The following is a 19,349-nucleotide window of genomic DNA, read 5'->3' on the forward strand; positions in this document are numbered from 1 at the left end:
TAATTGCAAAACTTACAACATTAAAAGAGCCTTGGTGGAGCAGTGGGCTAATGCCTCCTTATGTAACAACAGCTGCCTGCAATTAGTGCAGGTTCGCATCCCACCAGGCTCAAGGTTGACTCAGCCTTCCATCCTTCCGAGGTAGGTAAAATGAGGACCCAGATTGTTGGGGGCAATAAGCTGACTTTGTAATAATGCCGCTTGGGGCCCCCCCGAAAGCCCTAATAAGCAGGCATATACATAGAATGAAGGCTATTGCTAAGCACATTGGTTTGTGCTTAAATTGTAAGCCGCCCTGAGTCTTCGGAGAAGGGCGGGATATAAATGGGATTAAAAATAAAAAAAATAAAAAAAATGCTCTGGAAAAAGCCCATTGGTGATAGACACAGGATAACTTAATAGCATGCAGGTTGTGTTACCCTCAGCTTGCTGAGGAGTTGATGTAACCTGGATGCTGCTGAAGGTATGCTGAAGATTAATATCTTCTAATACTTACTTAATAAGCTCCATGGCTTTCTTGTAATCCATATTTACAAGAAAATCAGGCCTGCTTCACACCCCACCGGATCCCTCCTCCCCACCTATTCCTGTGTCACCAATTACAAATTTACCTTTTGAAGTTGTCTGGAGCTCATAATGGGGAAGGAGAGCAGGCCTCAGCATCCCTAGGCTGTGGGGAAGCAGTCACTATTTTTGGATCACTGACGGGATGGGGAGGAGGGTATAGGACCCAATGGGATGGGAAGTAGACCCAAGGCTGTTGGGACTGGGTGGGGGGAGAGGAAATAGGCCCAAGGCTATTTGAGGAACTGGTGGGGCAGGATGGGGGGGGCAGATAGGGGGAGATAGGCAGTGCTGCAGCAACCCTGCAGTCAATTGAAAGGGCAAATCCATCTGAATTTTGTCCATTTGACCACAGGAGTGCTACAATGACTATAACTTTAAAACTGGATCATGAGTAGGGAAGTCCATTGTAAGTTGAGGACGATAGATAGATAGATAGATAGATAGATAGATAGATAGATAGATAGATAGATAGATAGATAGATAGATAGATAGATAGAATTGCTAAGCTCTTGTTTTGATGTTAATTATTTATTATTTTATTTATTTATTTATTTTGACTTATATACCACCCTTTTCCCGAGGGACTCAGGGTGGTTTACAGGGCAAATTAAAACAGTACAATATATACAGGTTAAAATAAAATTAAATTAAATAGCTAGCACATTCTCTAATCTAAAAAGTGCCCTGGAGACTTCAATGCTCTAGGTGTAGAGAATGTGACTTTCAGAAGGTATGAGTATATTTTTTCTAATAAAATTTTATTCCAGGGTGCAATTTCCCACCATAAAGAAGCACTGGTAATCTAATGACTCTAGGTAAAATGCCTAGAGGTGCTGAGGAATTGGGCAGCCTCTGAATAGAATAAATAAATAAACAGTCATGTGTATGAATATGGGTAGGACTTCATGTCTACAGAAAGTAATATGCATCAGCTTTGAATTTCAGTAGAAATAATAATAAGAGCATTTCATAGAATCAAGGCTGAGCATTCTAGCTGCAGAACAAGAATGCTTTCATTTGTCCTTACTTTAAATTAGTTTGATGACTCTTTTAAGTTTTTATTCATTGTCCATTCTTGTTTGTGGCAACCATATACTTTTGTTTAATAAATAAATAAATAGTTTTAAAATGCTTTGTAATGAGGATTAAAAACTTACACTTTGTACTTGTTAAGGGGACTTTAATTTTGAATGATCTGCTGGCTAGCTGTAACTAGGGTCTCTTAATTTTGACTTAATAGCTTCCTTGGCTGGGGGACTTAGTATTTTCCAATCACAGCCACTGTCGTCTTCTCCAGTGAGGAGCAAAAAAAATGGATTAGGGAAGAGGAAACAGAATGTTTCTTTGTTCTCTGACTCTTGCTTGGAGGCCTTGCAGTGAGTGAGCACCTTAAGATAACATACCTTATGGAACTAAGCTGATGAATTCAGGCTGATATCAAAAACTCCTGAGAGAACTTGAACTACTAAAGTAAAGTTAGCTGGGAAGGTATGAGGATTTTTCATTTCTATTTGCTGCTGCTCACTCAGTTTTGATTTGATTTGATTTGATTTGATTAAATTTATATGCTGCCCCTCTCCCTGAGGACTCAGGGTGGCTCACAACCATAAAAATTAAAACACATAAAGTAAAAAAAAATAAAAAAGAATTAAACAATAGATGCAATAATTATGAGACAATTTAACCCAGTAAAAAGCCTAATTTAAAAACGTAGTCAGTCCAGGCCCGCTAGTTGGAACAACCAGGTCTTCAGGTCATGGCAGAAGGACCGAAGGTCAGGGGCCGTCCGCAGCTCCGGGGGTAGCTCATTCCAGAGGGTCAGCACGCCCACAGAGAAGGCTCTCACCCTGGGGGTTGCCAGCCGGCATTGCCTGGCTGACGGCACCCTGAGGAGGCCGACTCTGTGGGAATAACCGGGCGATGGGAGGTTGACAATGGCAGCAGGTGGTCTCGCAAGTACCCCGGGCCTAAGCCATGTAGGGCTTTAAAGGTAATTACCAGCACCTTGAATTGCTCTCAGAGGGTAACCGGAAGCAAATGCAGCTCGCGCAGGAGTGGTGTGACATGGGAGTACCGAGATACTCCCATAAGCACCCGTGCAGCCGCATTTTGCACCAGTTGAAGCCTCCAGGTGCTCTTCAAGGGCAGCCCCATGTAGAGAGCATTGCAGTAATCCAGGTGAGAAGTGACGAGGGCGTGGGTAACCGTGCATAGGACATCTCGGTCCAAAAAGGGGCGCAACTGGCGCACTAGGCGAACCTATGCAAAGGCCCCCCTGGTCATGGCCATCTTCCAAATTAAGCCATGAATCCAGGAGGACACCCAAGTTGCGAGCCCTTTCTGAGGGGGGCAATACCTCCCCCCCATCAAAAGAGATGGAACTTGTTGGACAATACGAGATGCCGGTATCCACAGCCACTCGGTCTTGGAGGGGTTAAGCCTGAGCCTGTTCCTTCCCATCCAGACCCGCACTGCCTCCAGGCACCGGGACATCACGTCAAGGGCATCACTGGGTTGCTTGGGGTGGAGATAAACAACTGGGTATCATCCGCATATTGGTGATAAAGGTAAAGGTAAAGTTTCCCCCGCACATGCGTGCTAGTCGTTTCCAACTCTAGGGGGCAGTGCTCATCTCCGTTTCAAAGCCGAAGAGCCAGCGCTTGTCCAAGGACGACTCCGTGGTCATGTGGCCAGCATGACTAGACGCCAAAGGCACACGGAATGCTGTTACCTTCCCACCGTAGTGGTCCCTATTTTTCTACTTGCATTTTTTGCGTGCTTTTGAACTGCTAGGTTGGCAGAAGCTGGGACGAGTAACAGGTGCTCACTCTGTTACACGGCACTCGGGATTTTTTGAAGTGTAAGCACAGGGTTGTAAAATCCCGTCATGATTTTTCTGCAAAAGTACTGCTCCTACAGCCACATCGCTGGCATTGGCTTGAATAACAAATGGTTCCTCTGGGTAGGGGTGCTTTAAGACTGGTTCAGCAGCACATAGTCTTATTAAATTCTCGGTTTGGCATTCCATAGTCCATTGTAATGGCTGACCAAGTCATGGTTTCCCCCCATCTTTGCCAGTTTTTATCATCTCTGTCAGGAGTAAAGCAATCTCAGCAAATGATGGGATGAATTGACAGTAGAAATTGGCAAACCCCAGGAAGCTTTGTAGCTGCTTTCAGGTTTTTGGAGGCTGCCATTTAATTATAGCTTTCACTTTGGCTGGATCCATCTCAATGCCCTCATTGAAAATTCTATAGCCAAATAATCCAAATGTGCCTGATAAAATTTGCACTTTGACAGTTTGACATAGAGTTTAGTTTTTCAGCGCCTCTTGCACTAAACATTCATGGTCTGCCATAGTCTCGGTATAGATTAAGATGTCATCAAGATACACCAAAACACCTTTGTACAAATGATTGTGTTGCACCTGGTTGATTAGCTGCATGAACACAGTAGGAGCCCCTTGAAATCCAAATAGCATAACTTTGAACTGATAGCTGCCCAAAGGTCTGTTAAAAGCAGTTTTCCATTCATCACCTTCTCTTATTCTCATGCGGTAATATACCTCTCTCAGATTTAATTTGGTAAAAATTCGCCCCTTTGCCAGATGGGTTAACGGATCCTTCAGTAGAGGGAGGGGGTACATATTTTCCACTCTCACGCAGTTGAGCCCCTTATAATCAGTGTGGAGGTGGAGCGACCCATCTTTCTTTTCCTTGGATAGTACTGGGGCTGCTACTTGGGATTTTGCCAGCTCAATGAATCCTCTGGCCAAATTCTTGTCAATGTATTGCCACAACTCCTCTACCTCGAGTGGGGTCATTGCATACATTTTCAGCTTTGGTAACTTGGTTTGTGGTAAAATCTCAATGGCACACTCATTTGGTCTGTGGGGTGGCAGGACATCACATTCCTTTTCACTAAACACTTCTCCCAAGTCTCGATATTCTCTGGGGATGAGTGGCTCTCCAGGCAGGGGGATGATGGCTATTTTTATCGTGTTGGCCAGTGGCTCCATCTTGCTGCTAATGTCGAAGGAGGAACTGGGAGGGGATGGGTCTACAGACAGTCTTAGGGTATTCATCTCTTTTCACACCAGATAAAGGGTTTACACTTGTCTAACCAAGCTAGGCCTAGAATCACTACTTCAGTCATTTTCGGAGCCACCACAAAATGGATAACCTCCCAATGTTCACCTATTTCTAGCCGCACTGGCTCAGTTAGGTGAGTGACTAGGGTTCCTCCCATTAAAGACCCATCTGCCTGTTTAAACTTCATGGGTTTGGAGAGTAACTTCGCCTGAATGCCCAATTTGAGAGCAATTGACAGGCTGATAATGCATCGTGAGCACCCTGAGTCTACCAGTACCCATAAGTCCATTTGAGTTCCTGTCTTAGGAACTATAAGTTTGGCTGAAAGGAAAAAAGGTGGAATAGGTCAACTCACCATCGGGTCATTCTCTCCCTCGTCATCGCTGTCATGGGGAGCCAATGCGGTGTCTGAATCAGCTGGGGTTTCGACTCTGTCTTGAGTGGGCAAGGTGACCTGAGAAATTGGTTCCTGCACGACCCAATTTGACCTCTCCCTGGCAGATGGCTGGGTTACTTTTCTTTTCTCCAGTGGGGCAGAGCCACCTCTTTGCTGCAGGAACAGGACAGGGCAAGCCGTTGCCCGGTGACCCGGCTGGCCACATCTAAAACATTTGATCAGTGGGGCTGAAGATTGTCTAGGTGTAGGAGATTCCACCGCACCTGCTGCTGGAGGCTGTTAAGGTGGTCGTCTTGCTGGTTCTGGCCTCGGTCCCAATGCAGGAGTCATCGGCTTCTTATAACAGGTCAGGTTGATGTCCATCTTTACTGCCACCCAGTACCACTCTTGCAGTTGGTCAGGAATCGCACAATAGACACAGGCTTGGAAAAGATTGGTGTCCAGGCCGTTCTTGAAATGGTGCACCAGGGATCCTTCTGGCCACCACTCAGTACAACCCGCGACCCTCCTAAATTCACACACATATTCCTTCACTAATCTACCTGCCTCTTTCACTTCATGAATGTCCTTCTCTGCTTGCAGAGCTATGGATTTGTCCTCAAACCTGGCCTTTAGCCCTTGGATGAATAGGTTATACTCCTATAGCTCCGGCGCTTGCCCTTCTGCAAGCTATTCAATCACTCCCATGCCTCCCCCTCCCAAGTTTGCCACTATGACATCAACCCTCACAGCAGGGTTCGGGTAGGCATTGACATTTTGGTTCGGGTAGGAACGTACTTGGTTCAAAAAGAAAGTTAACTTTAGCCACGGAGGCACTTGACCGCATTGTGCCCATGCGGCCCCTGACCCGGCGCAGATCCCGGTGGGCTCCATGGTTTTCCATGGAGCTCCAGGAGATGAAGCATCGAAGATGGAGCCTAGAGAGCTGTTGGAGATCCAGCTGGTCTGAATCTGACCGATTGCGGCTAAGAACCTTTACGAGGTCTTATCTCGCGGCGATGGAGGCGGCAAAGTCTAACTACTTCGCTGCCCTCATCGCCTCCGCAGATAATCGCCCAGCCGCCCTGTTTAGGGTGACTCACTCCCTCCTTAATCAGGAGGTGAGGGAGGAGCCCTTGCAGGGTTGTGCCGAGGAGTTTAGTCAGCATCTGGTGGACAAAATCGCTCAGATTCGGGCCGTTCTGGACTCCGACTGGGCAGAGTGTGACGGGGGGGAGACAAGCGGTCTTAGGAATGTTATCTGGGAAGAATTCGACCCTGTGACTCTGGAAGAGGTGGACAGGATCATGGGGAGGCTGAGTTCCACCACGTGTTTACTGGACCCGTGCCCCTCCTGGCTGGTGTATGCAGCTCGGGAGGGGACATGAGGCTGGCTCCAGGCAGTAATAACTGCTTCTTTGAGGGAGGGTAGCTGCCCTGCCACCTTGAAGGAGGCGGTGGTGAGGCCCCTCCTCAAGAAGCCTACCCTGGACCCGGCTATTTTGAACAACTATTGTCTGGTCTCCAACCTTCGCTTTCTTGTGAAGTTTGTTGAGAGCATGGTGGCACATCAGCTCCCTCTGTTCCTGGAGGAAACTGACTATCTGGACCCGTAACAATTGGGTTTTAGGCCTGGGTACAGCATGGAGATGACATTGGTCGCGCTGGTGAATGATCTCTGACGGGCTCGGGACAGGGGTTGTTCCTCTGTCCTAGTCCTATTAGACCTCTCAGCAGCTTTTGATACCATCAACCATGGTATCTTACTGCAGCGCCTCAGGGGGTTGGGAGTGGGTGGCACTGTTTTACAGTGGTTCTCCTCCTATCTCCTGGGTCGTTGGCAGTCGGTGTTGGCAGGAGGGAGAGGTCGGCCTCGAGGCCTCTCGTTTGTGGAGTTCCTCAGGGGTCAGTCCTCTCGCCCCTCCTGTTCAACATCTATATGAAGCCGCTGGGTGAGATCATTCGTGGTTTTGGGGTGGGGTATCATCAGTATGCTGATGATACCCAGCTTTTCATCTCCACCCCAAATCAACCCAGTGATGCCCTCGACGTGATGTCCCGTTGCCTGGAGGCGGTTCGGGTCTGGATGGGGAGGAACAGGCTTCAACTTAATCCCGACAAGACCGAGTGGTTGTACATACTGGCATCTCGGGTAATCCAGCCAATTCCATCTTTAACTATGGGGGGTGAGGTGTTACCCCCTGTAGATAGGGCCCGCAACTTGGGCATCCTCCTTGACTCACAGCTTAGTTTGGAAGATCACATAGGAGCTGTGACCAGGGGGGCTTTTGCCCAGGTTCGCCTGGTGCACCACTTGCGGCCCTATCTGGACCGAGATGCCCTATGTACAGTCACTCATGCGTTCGTGACCTCTCGAATAGACTACTGCAATGCTCTTTACATGGGGCTGCCCTTGAGAACCACTCAGAGGCTCCAGCTGGTGCAGAATGCGGCCGTGCGAGTTGTGATGGGGGTCTCCTGATACTCCCATGTAACACCTCTTCTCTGTGAGCTGCATTGGCTCCCACTTGCCCTCCAGGTGAGATTCAAGGTGCTGGTGATGACCTACAAAGCCCTAAATGACATGGGTCCGGATTATTTACGGTAGTACCTTCTGCCGGCGTCAACTTCCCATCGTCCTGTGCACTCCCACAGAGAGGGCCTCCTCAGGGTGCCGTCGGTCAGGGAGTGCCAGCTGGTGGCCCCCAGGGGGAGAGTACTCTCTGTGGGCGCGCCTGCCCTCTGGAATCAGCTCCCTGTTTAGCTCTGGATGGCTCCCGACCTTCGCTCTTTTCGCCGTGACGTGAAAACCTGGTTATTCGAGCACAGTAAAAGCAAAAGATAAAATTGTTGCAGTTTCTTAATTGTCACAACATTGACACTTTGCTTGTCAGAAGATTGCAAAAGGTGATCACATGACCCTGGAACACTGCAACCGTCATAAACACATGCCAGTTGCCTGAATTTGGATCACATGATCATGGGGAGGCTGCAATGGCCATAAGTGTGAAATATAGATAGAAGTCACTTTTTTCAGTCACTAAATGAATGGTTGTAAATCAAGGACTACCTGTATTGAAATCCCAGGGAGAGGTCTGACAGGCTGTAGGTGACAGGCAGATAATGCACCTCCCCTTCTTTGTCACATCCATAGGAAAAATAAATCACACAGATAATTTCTTCTGAATCTGCTTTACAAACTCAGGATAAGGTGATTTTAACAAACAGATTTTTCATCTGCAACCTAAAATAGCTGAGTGTGAGAAAAGTACTTTCCTTGTGATTCTGCTGAATGGGAAAAGCAATACGGATTCTATGTCAGATTTGGAATACCATTATGTTGCAAATATGCCAAGTGTCTTTGCCTTTCTTATTTTTCCTATGTTTCTTCCACAGGGATGGTGAATTTCAGTGAGATTTCTGGATATCCTTTGCTACAACATTGGAAGGTTCGCTCTGTCATGTACCATGTTCGGTTGAACCAAATGACTACCTCTCAATGTAAGTTACTTGGTGGGGTGGCTTTAGATTGGTGTGGGGGAGACCAGCCGAAGAGGCAGCCATTCTAACTTTATGTTCATCCTGGACATCAGTTTTCTTTGGTCAGTCATCAGCAATTTCATATGTAAGAGTTAGAAGGGAACAGATATGTTTGGTTGTATACCCAAAAGATCTGTTGAACCCTGATTCCAATGTTGGATGGCAATTTAGGGATTTGTAGTTGCAGATCTGGAGAATACTAATTTCACATATATTGATTCCTAGTTCCATTCTAAACTATTTTCACCTTAAAATGTGTACTACGCTTTTATACTGTGTACTACAATCTTGACATTTTATCCTAAAGTATGCATTTGCAACTAAAGTAAGCCCTTTTTTTATACAGCTTGCATTTCTTTCCATTAAAAACCATGCTGCACAATTCAAAAAGAATTATAAAAACAGAAAATTTCAGTACAATGGAAGTCTGGAGAGTGCAAATGAGTTTGCTGAGAATGCAAACTAAATAAAATTTTAAGTGTCTTCATTCAGAGTTCTGTCACATTTTCCTTCTTGAATATTTGGTGCTTTTTGACCCTCCTATACTGTATATCTTGAAACATGTAGATGACATAAAGCAAATTGGGTGTCTTCATCTTCTCTAGGAGCAGTTTGGAAAAGACCACAAACTGGGTGCCAAAATTTCACCTCATATATTGTCTGTTGAGCATGTAATGTCTTATCCTTTTAAGAAATAAGCTTTTTTTCCCCCAAAATGATTGATGAAAAACATCAGGAAATAAACCAGCAGGTCAAGTAGGGTGGCACTGTGGTAGATGTTGTTGTGTCTTCACACAGGGCTTTTCAGTCTCAGAAGCTCGACTTTAAATAAAAATGTCTGCGCAAAGACAGTTTATCTGAATATTGAAAGAGGTAGTTTAATAGAGAAAAATATTTATTCCATTCATAATAGGGTGTTGTTGATATTTTCTTGGCAACTCTGTAAACAATGTTCCTTAGAAACATGGCATTATTCAATCAAAGGTAGCAATTTAATTTCTGACGAGAACTGATACTGTAACAATTTTTGGTCAGCAATTCTTATTGTTTCCTCATCACCCCACAAACTGCAAAAACAATTGTGAACAACTAAGAGCCTGCTACTGAAATTAAACATTTTTATCAGGCTAAAACAAGGCAGTTTATTTCTTTACACACTGAATTCAGTCCTGAAACATTTGGAAATAGCCACTGACCTTATTTAAATCACAGTTCCCTTAAGTAAATTTAACTTCCTTTTTACATACAGACTATGCTTTAGGTCAGGCATGTCAAACACAAGGCCCAGGGGCTGGATCCGGCCCGTGAAGTGGCTTCATGTGGCCCGCGAAGCCATCCTGGAAACAGTGAGGGAACGGCCCCCACTGCCTTGGCCCAGAGACCCTCCTTCTGCCAGAGACCCTCAGATCTGTCCCACTCCTGCCCAGGTCCCCATAGGCACCCTTGATGCGAATGATGTAGAGCTGGCCGTGCTCACCCAGTAGGCCATACACACTCTAGCCACGCCCACCCAATAGGCCACGCCCACCCTGGCCATACCCACCCGGCCCCTTGAGGGCAACCGCAATGCTGATGAGTTTGACACCCCTGCTTTAGGTATTGGAGTGAACAAGGATTAACCGGCCTGTGAGCTTCCAGAAGCATCTAAATGTGGTAGCAAAATGTCTGTCTGTCTGCCTGCCTGCCTGCCTGCCTACCTACCTATCCTACCTTTCTCTCTCTCTCTTAAGTTCTTGTTTGCTGTACTTCTGTTCTCTGCAGTGTTTGGCAATGCCCTTCATTCTCTTGATGGAGCAACATCTCGGGGAGATTTTGTGGCTCTGCTGGATCATTTTGGCAACCACTATATACAGGAAGCTGTCTATGGATTTGAGGAATCCTGCTCTATCTGGTACCCCAACAAGCAAGTCCAAAAACAGCTCTGGCTTGAATATGAAGATATTAGCAAAGGTAAACTACATTACTGCCTCCTCCTTATACTGAGACACAGTATGGTAGAGAAAGGCAAGTATCAGTAGTGTGGAGAGGTGATAGTAAAGATTCTGTTGTGGCTAGGAAAATCCTGCACTTGGAACTATTTTCAAAAGGTTGCTTCATCTGCATCATAAACTTTGATTGCGGTGTTTGCATTTTAACAGCTCTCAGGGGTTGTAAAGGGGTTGAAAGAAAGGAGAACACTTGAAGGGCAGAAAATATTGGGCAAAGAAGAAAATTGTGCTGCATTGGAAATCTGACTTGAACTTGGATGTCAGAGCAGATACGACTGTGACAAGGGACTATTCCACCCTCAGAGATGTGCTGGCCCTTTTGCTAGAGTTGTATAAGCTACAATTCTATGGCAGGGAAGTAGAGTTGTGATTGTCATCTGGGATACTCTGCAGGTGATCAAGGGCATTGTTTAGGTAATTTGTGAGTTATTGTTTGTTCAAGATAGGGCTCCAGGGAAAAGTTAAGGCATTGTTTTTACTGGCCTCCATGTTGTACAATTCCTACCTGAGTTTCTTGACCTTGACCTGTTTTTTATATATAAGCTATAGGTTTTTAATTTGCTTCACTGGGGGTGGGGAAAACCTCATTGTCACCCTGGCAACAGTGAGTTGGTCTTCAGTATCTACTTACATTTTCATCAAACCCTTTCACTGTCAAATCATTATCTGTTTATTATGATTAAGAGAATGGAGATATTATTCATTGTGCTTGTGGTTGACATCTGGTGGGTTCAGGACTTGGGTGGTATGTCCTAGCACATGGCTTGTAAATTAAGGAGAGCATCTGAAGGGCAGCAAGTATTGTACAAAGAAATTTAGCAGTCCTTGATACCCTCAATTATGATACCAACTCTGGACTAAAAGGTTAAGGGGGTCTGGGCATGAGGGGCATTTGGTGGGTCTCTTTCCTCCAATGCTGGTTCGTGGTCCCAGTCAGTGCTGCTGGGAGAAGAGAGGTCTAGCACAAGATCTCTGCTTTCTGAGGTGCCACAGGACTCATCTCTCTCCTCATTTCTATTTACCATAATAATAATAAGTTGGAAGGGATCTTGGAGGTCATCTAGTCCAACCCCTTGCTCAGGCAGGAAACCCTATACCATTTCAGACAAATGGCTGTCCAGTCTCTTCTTAAAAACCTCCAGTGTTGGAGCATTCACCACTTCTGGAGGCAGGTTGTTCCACTGGTTAGTTGTTCTAACTGTCAGGAAGTTTTTCCTTAGTTCTAGGTTGCTTCTCTCCTTGACTAGTTTCCATCCGTTGCTTCTTGTCCTGCTTTCAGGTGCTTTGGAGAATAGCTTGACTCCCTCTTCTTTGTGGCAGCCCCTGAGATATTGGAACACTGCTATCATGTCACCCCTCAACCTTCTCTTCGTTAAACTACACATACCCAATTCCAGCAACCGTTTACCCAATTCCAGCAACCATCTATATAACACTGCTAGGAGCATCACTAATCGGCATACATGTAATACTCAATTGCATAATCTCTACCCTGAGCTGACCAAGAATGCCACCAAGGTCTTTTTCCAGCATTTGGATGCTGTGAAGGTCTGGATTGGGAAAATAGGCTTTAACTCATCTCTAGCAACACTACGGCCTATCCTGAATCTAGAGACCTTCCATTGTTATTTCTGGATGTGGTAACCTTTCCTCAGAGCCTTTGTCCTGGGCTCTGAGCCCCTGCTTGACAAATTGGTAGCTGTTAGGCCCAAGAGATAACACTGGAAAAAATCAAATCAATTTTAATCCTTTATTCACTTACTCCCAGTGGACCAAATCCGGTAAACTAAAGCTATAAACCCTAACCCTAACCTACTAGATATATCCTGAGGGATTCTAGGGCTACCCTGAACCTCGTCCTCCTTTCCCCATCTAGCTCAAGACTGTGCAGACTCTTAATCCAAACCTCTTTCTGGGAAAGCTTTGTGCTCCTGGAGCTACACATTTCATCACATCAGCAGCTGGAAAGTTTTTGCACAAACTCATCTTGTGTGCCAGTTATATTTGTGCATAGATTGGGAGACTCTATTCATGTTCACTCTTGCCTGAATTACTTCCTGGCTGGACTACTGCCTCTGGAACTGCCTACCTCTATACATTCAGTCTAGTCTCTACCTATTATATTTTTGAGGAGTTGTAAAAACATAACTCTTCATCTGAGCATACTTGAAGCTTCTGCTGCCCAGATGGTGATACATCAGGGACCTCTTGTTATGTTTATGTCAGTACTTGTTTATGTTTTAAAGTTGGGTTCTTATTTGTAAACTCTTCGGAATCCTGGGAAATGGAGTAGCATATAAGCTGAAATAATAAATAAATGTACTAACAGACCCATGGACTTCTCAACATTCAAGAGAACTACTCAAAAAATAACTTTGTGCTATAGAAACTTGGGCTAGTTTTGTAAGACATGAAATTTTCCATGCACAAGACAAAATTTGGAGAGAGTTGAGGTGGCAGAGATGTGTTGTTGCTTCTGTGAAAGGAAGTATGCAGGACGAGTGATGGAGAGGCTGCTGTTCTCTAAAGCTTGTTGTTATTTAAAAGCACTCTGTCTCAACATTCACCTGTAAATTGGTCATCATGTCCCTGTTGCTCTTTCACAAAGTAATGAGGGTGTTTTTTCTAGTTAAGGACAAAGATTGGCAATTTATTCCCAATCAAGGACCAAACTTTCTGTAATTGTCTAGCCTGAGGTTTTTCAGGTATTTTTATTGCAATATAGCAAAATAATTCTAAATTGACTAACTTGGGAATAAGTCTTGCTAAACAAATTCTGGCAAGGCTTACTATTGAATAGACATCAATAGGATTGCAATGTTGTTGGAATATCGAAGCATTGTTCTTAAAAATGAGGCTCTGTGCAGTAATTAGAGATCAAGGATACGCTACAGTATGTTTTCATATGGTTGTTCAATTTCCTATTTGAGCATTGATTCAACCATTATAAAAGATGCGGGCATGACTTTGTGAGAATTTAGTTTACAGTTCTATACATGCAAAAACACAAACATACATTATATGCACATGCACGAATGTTTTTCAGTGATACAGTATCGGTTAATGGTAACGTGTTTGCAGTATCAAAGTTGCCAGCTATTGTAACAATGTGGTTCAAGAGGCAGACTTACCAATCAGAAAAATCATGACTCAAATTTCACCTAGTTCATTAATTTACCAGCTGTCCTTAGACTAAGCTAATCCTCAGCTCCCTCAACCTCCCACCCCAAGTTGGTTATTTAATTATAATGATCTGTACATCGAAATGGGGCAAATGGTTATATGAGATGTGTACTCAGATATATATTTAAATGGTATATATCTGTATGATGCCAGGATCACTTTTTTCACATGAACATCTTACTATGTGATTAGAGAAAATAAAACTCCAGGAGGGAGGGAGGGAGGGAGGGAGGGAGGGAGGAAGGAAGGAAGGAAGGAAGGAAGGAAGGAAGGAAGGAAGGAAGGAAGGAAGGAAGGAAGGAAGGAAGGAAGGAAGGATGGATTTTGGGATAACTAACAGGAATCTGACAAGGTTATATAGGAACTCCAAAGCCTTTAGGTAAGTTAATCAAGGACATGTTGATCTGGAATTGAATCAGTCCCAAGGACAATTGGGTATCCATGGGGACTCATATAAAAGAGCATTATCCTTATGGAAATGGTCTGTGATAGGTTACTATACAGTAAAGAGCAAGAGATTTATGTGAATATAACATAGAAGCTAATAGGCAAAATTAACTAGGACATTCTCATGCATAAGCCCTTCTAAAGCTTCTGTTCATATGTTGTGGAGGAGAATAATCCAATGGTTGTGCTTATTATGCAAAATAGCAGCAAATATTAATTGTGAGAGTTCCTCACAGGTTAAAATCTTATTAAACCTATGAAGCATTTTGCTTTATTCTTGGAATTTCCTTTAAAAATATTTTGAAGAATTGACTGCTGGTTTATCTGAAGAGGAAAAAGAGCAATTTTGCAATAAATCATGGATTTGATGAATTATCCTTTTTATGCCCTTTATTTCTGTAATTATGGATGTCATAACACAAATCTATAAATGGTTTTTCTGGCTATAACTAACAAAGTGGAAGCATTGCCAAGAAAGATTTAATGGTTATTTATGCTAACAAACTGAACATGAGGCAACGGACATTATAATGGCAAAATGCCATTTTAAATTTATTAGTGGACGCATCATTTATCTTAAGACTCAGGAAATATACTGCTGCTGGGCTCAGCTCAACCTTGCTATATCTTTATTTGATCTACTTTAGTAGAACTACAGGTGGGTAACTAGGATTTTGGGGTTGTCCTCAGTTCTCATATCTTTATTTTGGCCTTAAGAATGTGCTACTCACCAGAAAATCACAATGGTGTGAAATTGGTTGTCTCCTATTGCCAATCCCTATCATGTCTTTATTGTTTCTCTTACAAGCCACTGCAGTTAACTGACATTAGCCCAAGAGAAGAAAGTCCGAGATGACAAAGGCTAACAGATTTTATATAACTTGAGGCTATTTTTGGACAGCATCAAAATGAAGGTGAAATGGCAGCTTAACATGGGTAGAAACAAGAAACTTGTTTCCCTCATGTGTGTGTGTGTGTGTGTGTGTGTAGAGAACAGGATATATTTTTGGTTGTGGTTTGGTGTACATGAAGAAAATCTGAGGGGCTTGGGGAAGGCAATTTTCCTCTAATTTTCTCTGGGACTCAGCGGTTTTAAGAACTGTGCCTACTCATTCTTCAATAGCAAAATTGCACCATCTGTCTTTAGGTGAAATCTTGATTGCAGCATGATGGCCATGTATTCCTACTCCTTTCTGACCATTTATCAACTTGTTAATCTTCTGTATTAGAAATGACAGACTTTGGGTTTGCAGGATTTGCCCATTTTTATTTCTAGAGTCCTTAAGTTCATTAACAGTCAGATGAAAAAGATGGATGGATCATAGACATGTCCAAGTTAAAATCCCGAAGATCGGGAAGACAGTTTTTGCCAGTTTGGCACTTCTATTAAATTTGCTATAAGTTGATGAGAAAATTGATTAATTGCTGTCATTTGATATCCATATATTGGGTACCTTTTTCCTCTGCACTCAGGGATTATTTAATAAAAACTGTAGAGCTAGGAATTGCTATTTAGGTCATGAAGTCCAGACCCCAACTTGGTACCAGAATCTAGATTAAAGCATCCAGGCTTCCTGCTTCTCAATTAAAGGTCCTGTTCTGATTCAGAAACCAGCTGCTGAATGATTTGTCCACAGATCACACACAGTTTCCTGTATTGGGGGTCAGTGTGGTAGAATGCTGAAGTGGGGTGACATAGATCATTGTCTGCAATGAAACTCATTTGAGAAAAACATGATGTTTTATCACCCTAAAGCAGAAGTCTATTATGGAAGTAACAGAAGCAGTATATATTAGCAATATCTCTTTGTGGAAGGTCTGAAGTAAAATATTCTTGACAAATAGGTAAAAGGCCATTCTTGCCTTTTCTTGGCTTACCTACCTGATTTTGCTGCTGGCTCCACTATTTCAGCTTTACAAAGTTGGCAGCTTTGCAAGGCTTTATATAGACTATTTTATTGATTTAAATATGATTTTCCAGTTAATAATGATTTAGGATAAAATGCATGTTATACAGGTAGTCCTTGATTTATGGCCATAATTGGGACCATGCTTTCTATTCCTAAGCAAGGTGGTTGTTAACTGTAACAATTTTACAACCTTTTTTGCCACTGTTAAGTGAATCACTGCAGTTGTTAAATGAATCTTATGGTCATTAACTGAATCTGACTTCCCCTACTGACTTTGCTTACTAGAAACCAGCTGAGAAGGTCGTAAATGGCACTCACATGACCCCAGGACACTGCAACCATCAAAAATACATGCCGGTTGCCAAGTGCCCAAATTTTGATTATGTGACTGTGGGGATGCTACGAGGGTCGTAAGTGTGAAGATGGTTGTAAGACACATTTTAAGTACCTTTGTATCTTTGAACAGTTGCTAAACAAATGGTTGTAAGTTGAAGACTGGTGGTACTTTGGCCATGTGTAACTAGCTCCTTCTATTGAACAATCCTTTCCTTGGGGGAGAAGGGATTATTTTATTGTAAGGATGTGTTGTTGTTTTAAAGAGAATGCTTAATTCTTTCTCCTGCCAACTCTTTTTTCTTTTGAAATTTCCCTCTTACTTTTACAATTGCCCACTTTGATAGTATTATAAACCTAGATTTAAATCACAACGTAATTTCAAAAACTCTGCATAGTCTAAGTACAGCATAGATATGGCTAAGAGCCAGTTCCGGCGAGTGCTACTGTCTAGGGAGAAATTAAGCAATGCCTGCCTGATAATGAATCATAGGACTGAAGAGACCTTGGACTGATCAGTGCATATGGTTGCAGTTGGCCTAACCACAATCTTACTTTGGAAGCTTTACTTTGGCATTAATTGCAATGGGCGTGATGTGGTTGAAAAATTACCTTTTCTACAAGCCCACCCATCCTGCTGCGATGTATCAAGCATCTCCTAATACAGCGGTTTTGGGGTTTTATTTTATTTTTTCTTTTTATGTTCCAGGAAACACTATTTGTAACCCCTTTTGTTTCTTTAGATCTTGAGTTTCTTTCTTTCACCAAGTTTCTCATTTCAGTTCTCTTCAGTCCTGTTTCACCCGCCACATTTTCTGCTCTGCTTCCCTTTCTTTCTTTATTCTTCCCTTTAGTGCATGTCAGGAGCTTTGTATCGATTGAAAAATTGCAAGAGATAAACCATTCTCAATCACTGTTTCTTTTTCCCCTGAGCCTGCTAAGCAGCAATTCAAAGGCAGCCAGAGCTGGTCCATTTCTAGCACAATGGGAAGGTTATGAAATGTCCTATATCTTTATAGGCCCACTCTCTGCTTTTTTCTCCATATAATAGAGGTGTCTTCTTTGGTTAGTTACTGGTATTAGCTTATAATCCGGAAAACAGACATGGGCATTAGATGTTGGGCTGGAGAAGTATTTTAACTCGGGGGGGGGGGGAAGATTAGGAAAATAAGCAATGGGCCAGAAGGCAGAAGCTGGTCACAGGGAGATCCAACTTGGAAATAATGATGATTAATCAATGGAACAGCTGGCCTCCCAGAGTTGTGGGTGCTTCATTGCTGGAGGATTTGTCTGGGACAATTTAAGAACTCCAGCCTTGGGCAGGGAGTTGGACTAGAAGACCTCCAAGGTCCCTTGTAATTGTATGATTTTATTTCCTGTCCTCAAAGTTTGCAGTAATCCAAATTTTGGCTGTTTGTAGAGACTGAGGTAGATGATCTTGACAGAGATATGCAAGAACCACAATCAAGGCAAAAAGGGCAGAAACATTACTTAAGCCCTACAAAACAAGATAATATTTGGAAGTGTCTCAATCAGGGACCTGGGGTGTAAAAAGGGAGGAGAGGTATAGCACAATCAGACTTGCAAGATTTTATTATTAGAGTTTCTCTCAATAAAGTATCATTCTAGTCCTTCTGTGGAGTTAATTTTCTGCCCTGGTTTGCCTAGTGGAGTTGATGTCTAGTGTAATGAAAAGAAGGATTAGGGGTGACATGAAAGCAGTTTCCCAATATTTGAAGGGCAGCCACAAAGAACGTGTCCAGGCGGTTATATCTGCATCTTTGAGTGAGGGTAGTTTCCCCGCCGCCTTGAAGGAGGCGGTGGTGAGACCTCTCCTCAAGAAGCCTGCCTTGGACCCAGCTGTGTTAAATAACTTTCGTCCGGTCTCCAACCTTCGCTTTCTTGCAAAGGTTGTTGAGAGTGTGGTGGCGCATCAGCTCCCTCTGGTTCTGGATGAAGCGGATTATCTAGACCCGTACCAATTGGGCTTCAGGCCCGGGTACAGCACGGAGACGGCATTGGTCGCTCTGGTGAATGATCTCTGGAGGGCTCGGGACAGGGGATATTCCTCTGTCCTAGTCCTATTAGACCTCTCAGCGGCTTTCGATACCATCGACCATGGTATCTTGCTGCGGCGTCTCAGAGGATTGGGAGTGGGAGGCACGGTTCTTCAGTGGTTCTCTTCCTATCTCCTGGGACGTTCGCAGTCGGTGTTGGCAGGGGGGCAGAGGTCGACCGCGAGGCCTCTCGCTTGTGGAGTCCCTCAGGGGTCGGTCCTCTCACCTCTCCTGTTCAACATCTACATGAAACCGCTGGGTGAGATCATTCGTGATTTTGGAGTTGGGTATCATCAATATGCTGATGATACCCAGCTTTTCATTTCGACCCCAAACCACCCCAGTGATGCCCTCGACGTGATGTCCCGCTGCCTGGAGGCGGTTCGGGTCTGGATGGGGAGGGACAGGCTTCGACTCAACCCTGACAAGACCAAGTGGCTGTGCGTACCGGCATCTCGGGATATTCAGGATATCCCATCTCTCTCTATGGGGGGTGAGTTATTACCCCCCGTAGATAGGGCTCGCAACTTGGGAGTCCTCCTAGATTCACAGCTTTCTCTAGAAGACCATATAGTAGCTGTGACTAGGGGGGCCTTCGCCCAGGTTCGCCTGGTGCGCCAGTTGCGGCCCTATCTAGACCGGGATGCCTTATGTACGGTCACTCACGCGCTCGTGACCTCTCGTCTGGACTACTGCAACGCTCTCTACATGGGGCTACCCTTGAAGACCACTCGGAGGCTCCAGCTGGTACAGAATACAGCTGTGAGAGTTGTGTTGGGAGTTTCCCAACACTCCCATGTTACACCTCTGCTCTGCGAGCTGCATTGGCTTCCAGTTGTCTTCCGGGTGAGATTCAA

General features: G+C 44.1%; 1 protein-coding gene across 1 annotated transcript in view; it reads left to right on the top strand.

Annotated features, from left to right (window-relative positions):
• ASTN1 (astrotactin 1) overlaps nucleotides 1-19,349 on the top strand; it is a gene marked incomplete at both ends in the record, with an annotated part of 171,683 nt that overhangs the window by 117,423 nt on the left and 34,911 nt on the right. The window contains 2 exons of the mRNA XM_081325533.1: nucleotides 8,431-8,535; nucleotides 10,336-10,524. Of these exons, the coding sequence (XP_081181659.1) occupies nucleotides 8,431-8,535; nucleotides 10,336-10,524 (294 nt within the window). The remainder of the gene's footprint in view (nucleotides 1-8,430; nucleotides 8,536-10,335; nucleotides 10,525-19,349) is intronic.

Source organism: Vipera berus (assembly GCF_964194415.1).
Source record: "Vipera berus genome assembly, chromosome: 3".
Classification (NCBI taxonomy): domain Eukaryota; kingdom Metazoa; phylum Chordata; class Lepidosauria; order Squamata; family Viperidae; genus Vipera; species Vipera berus.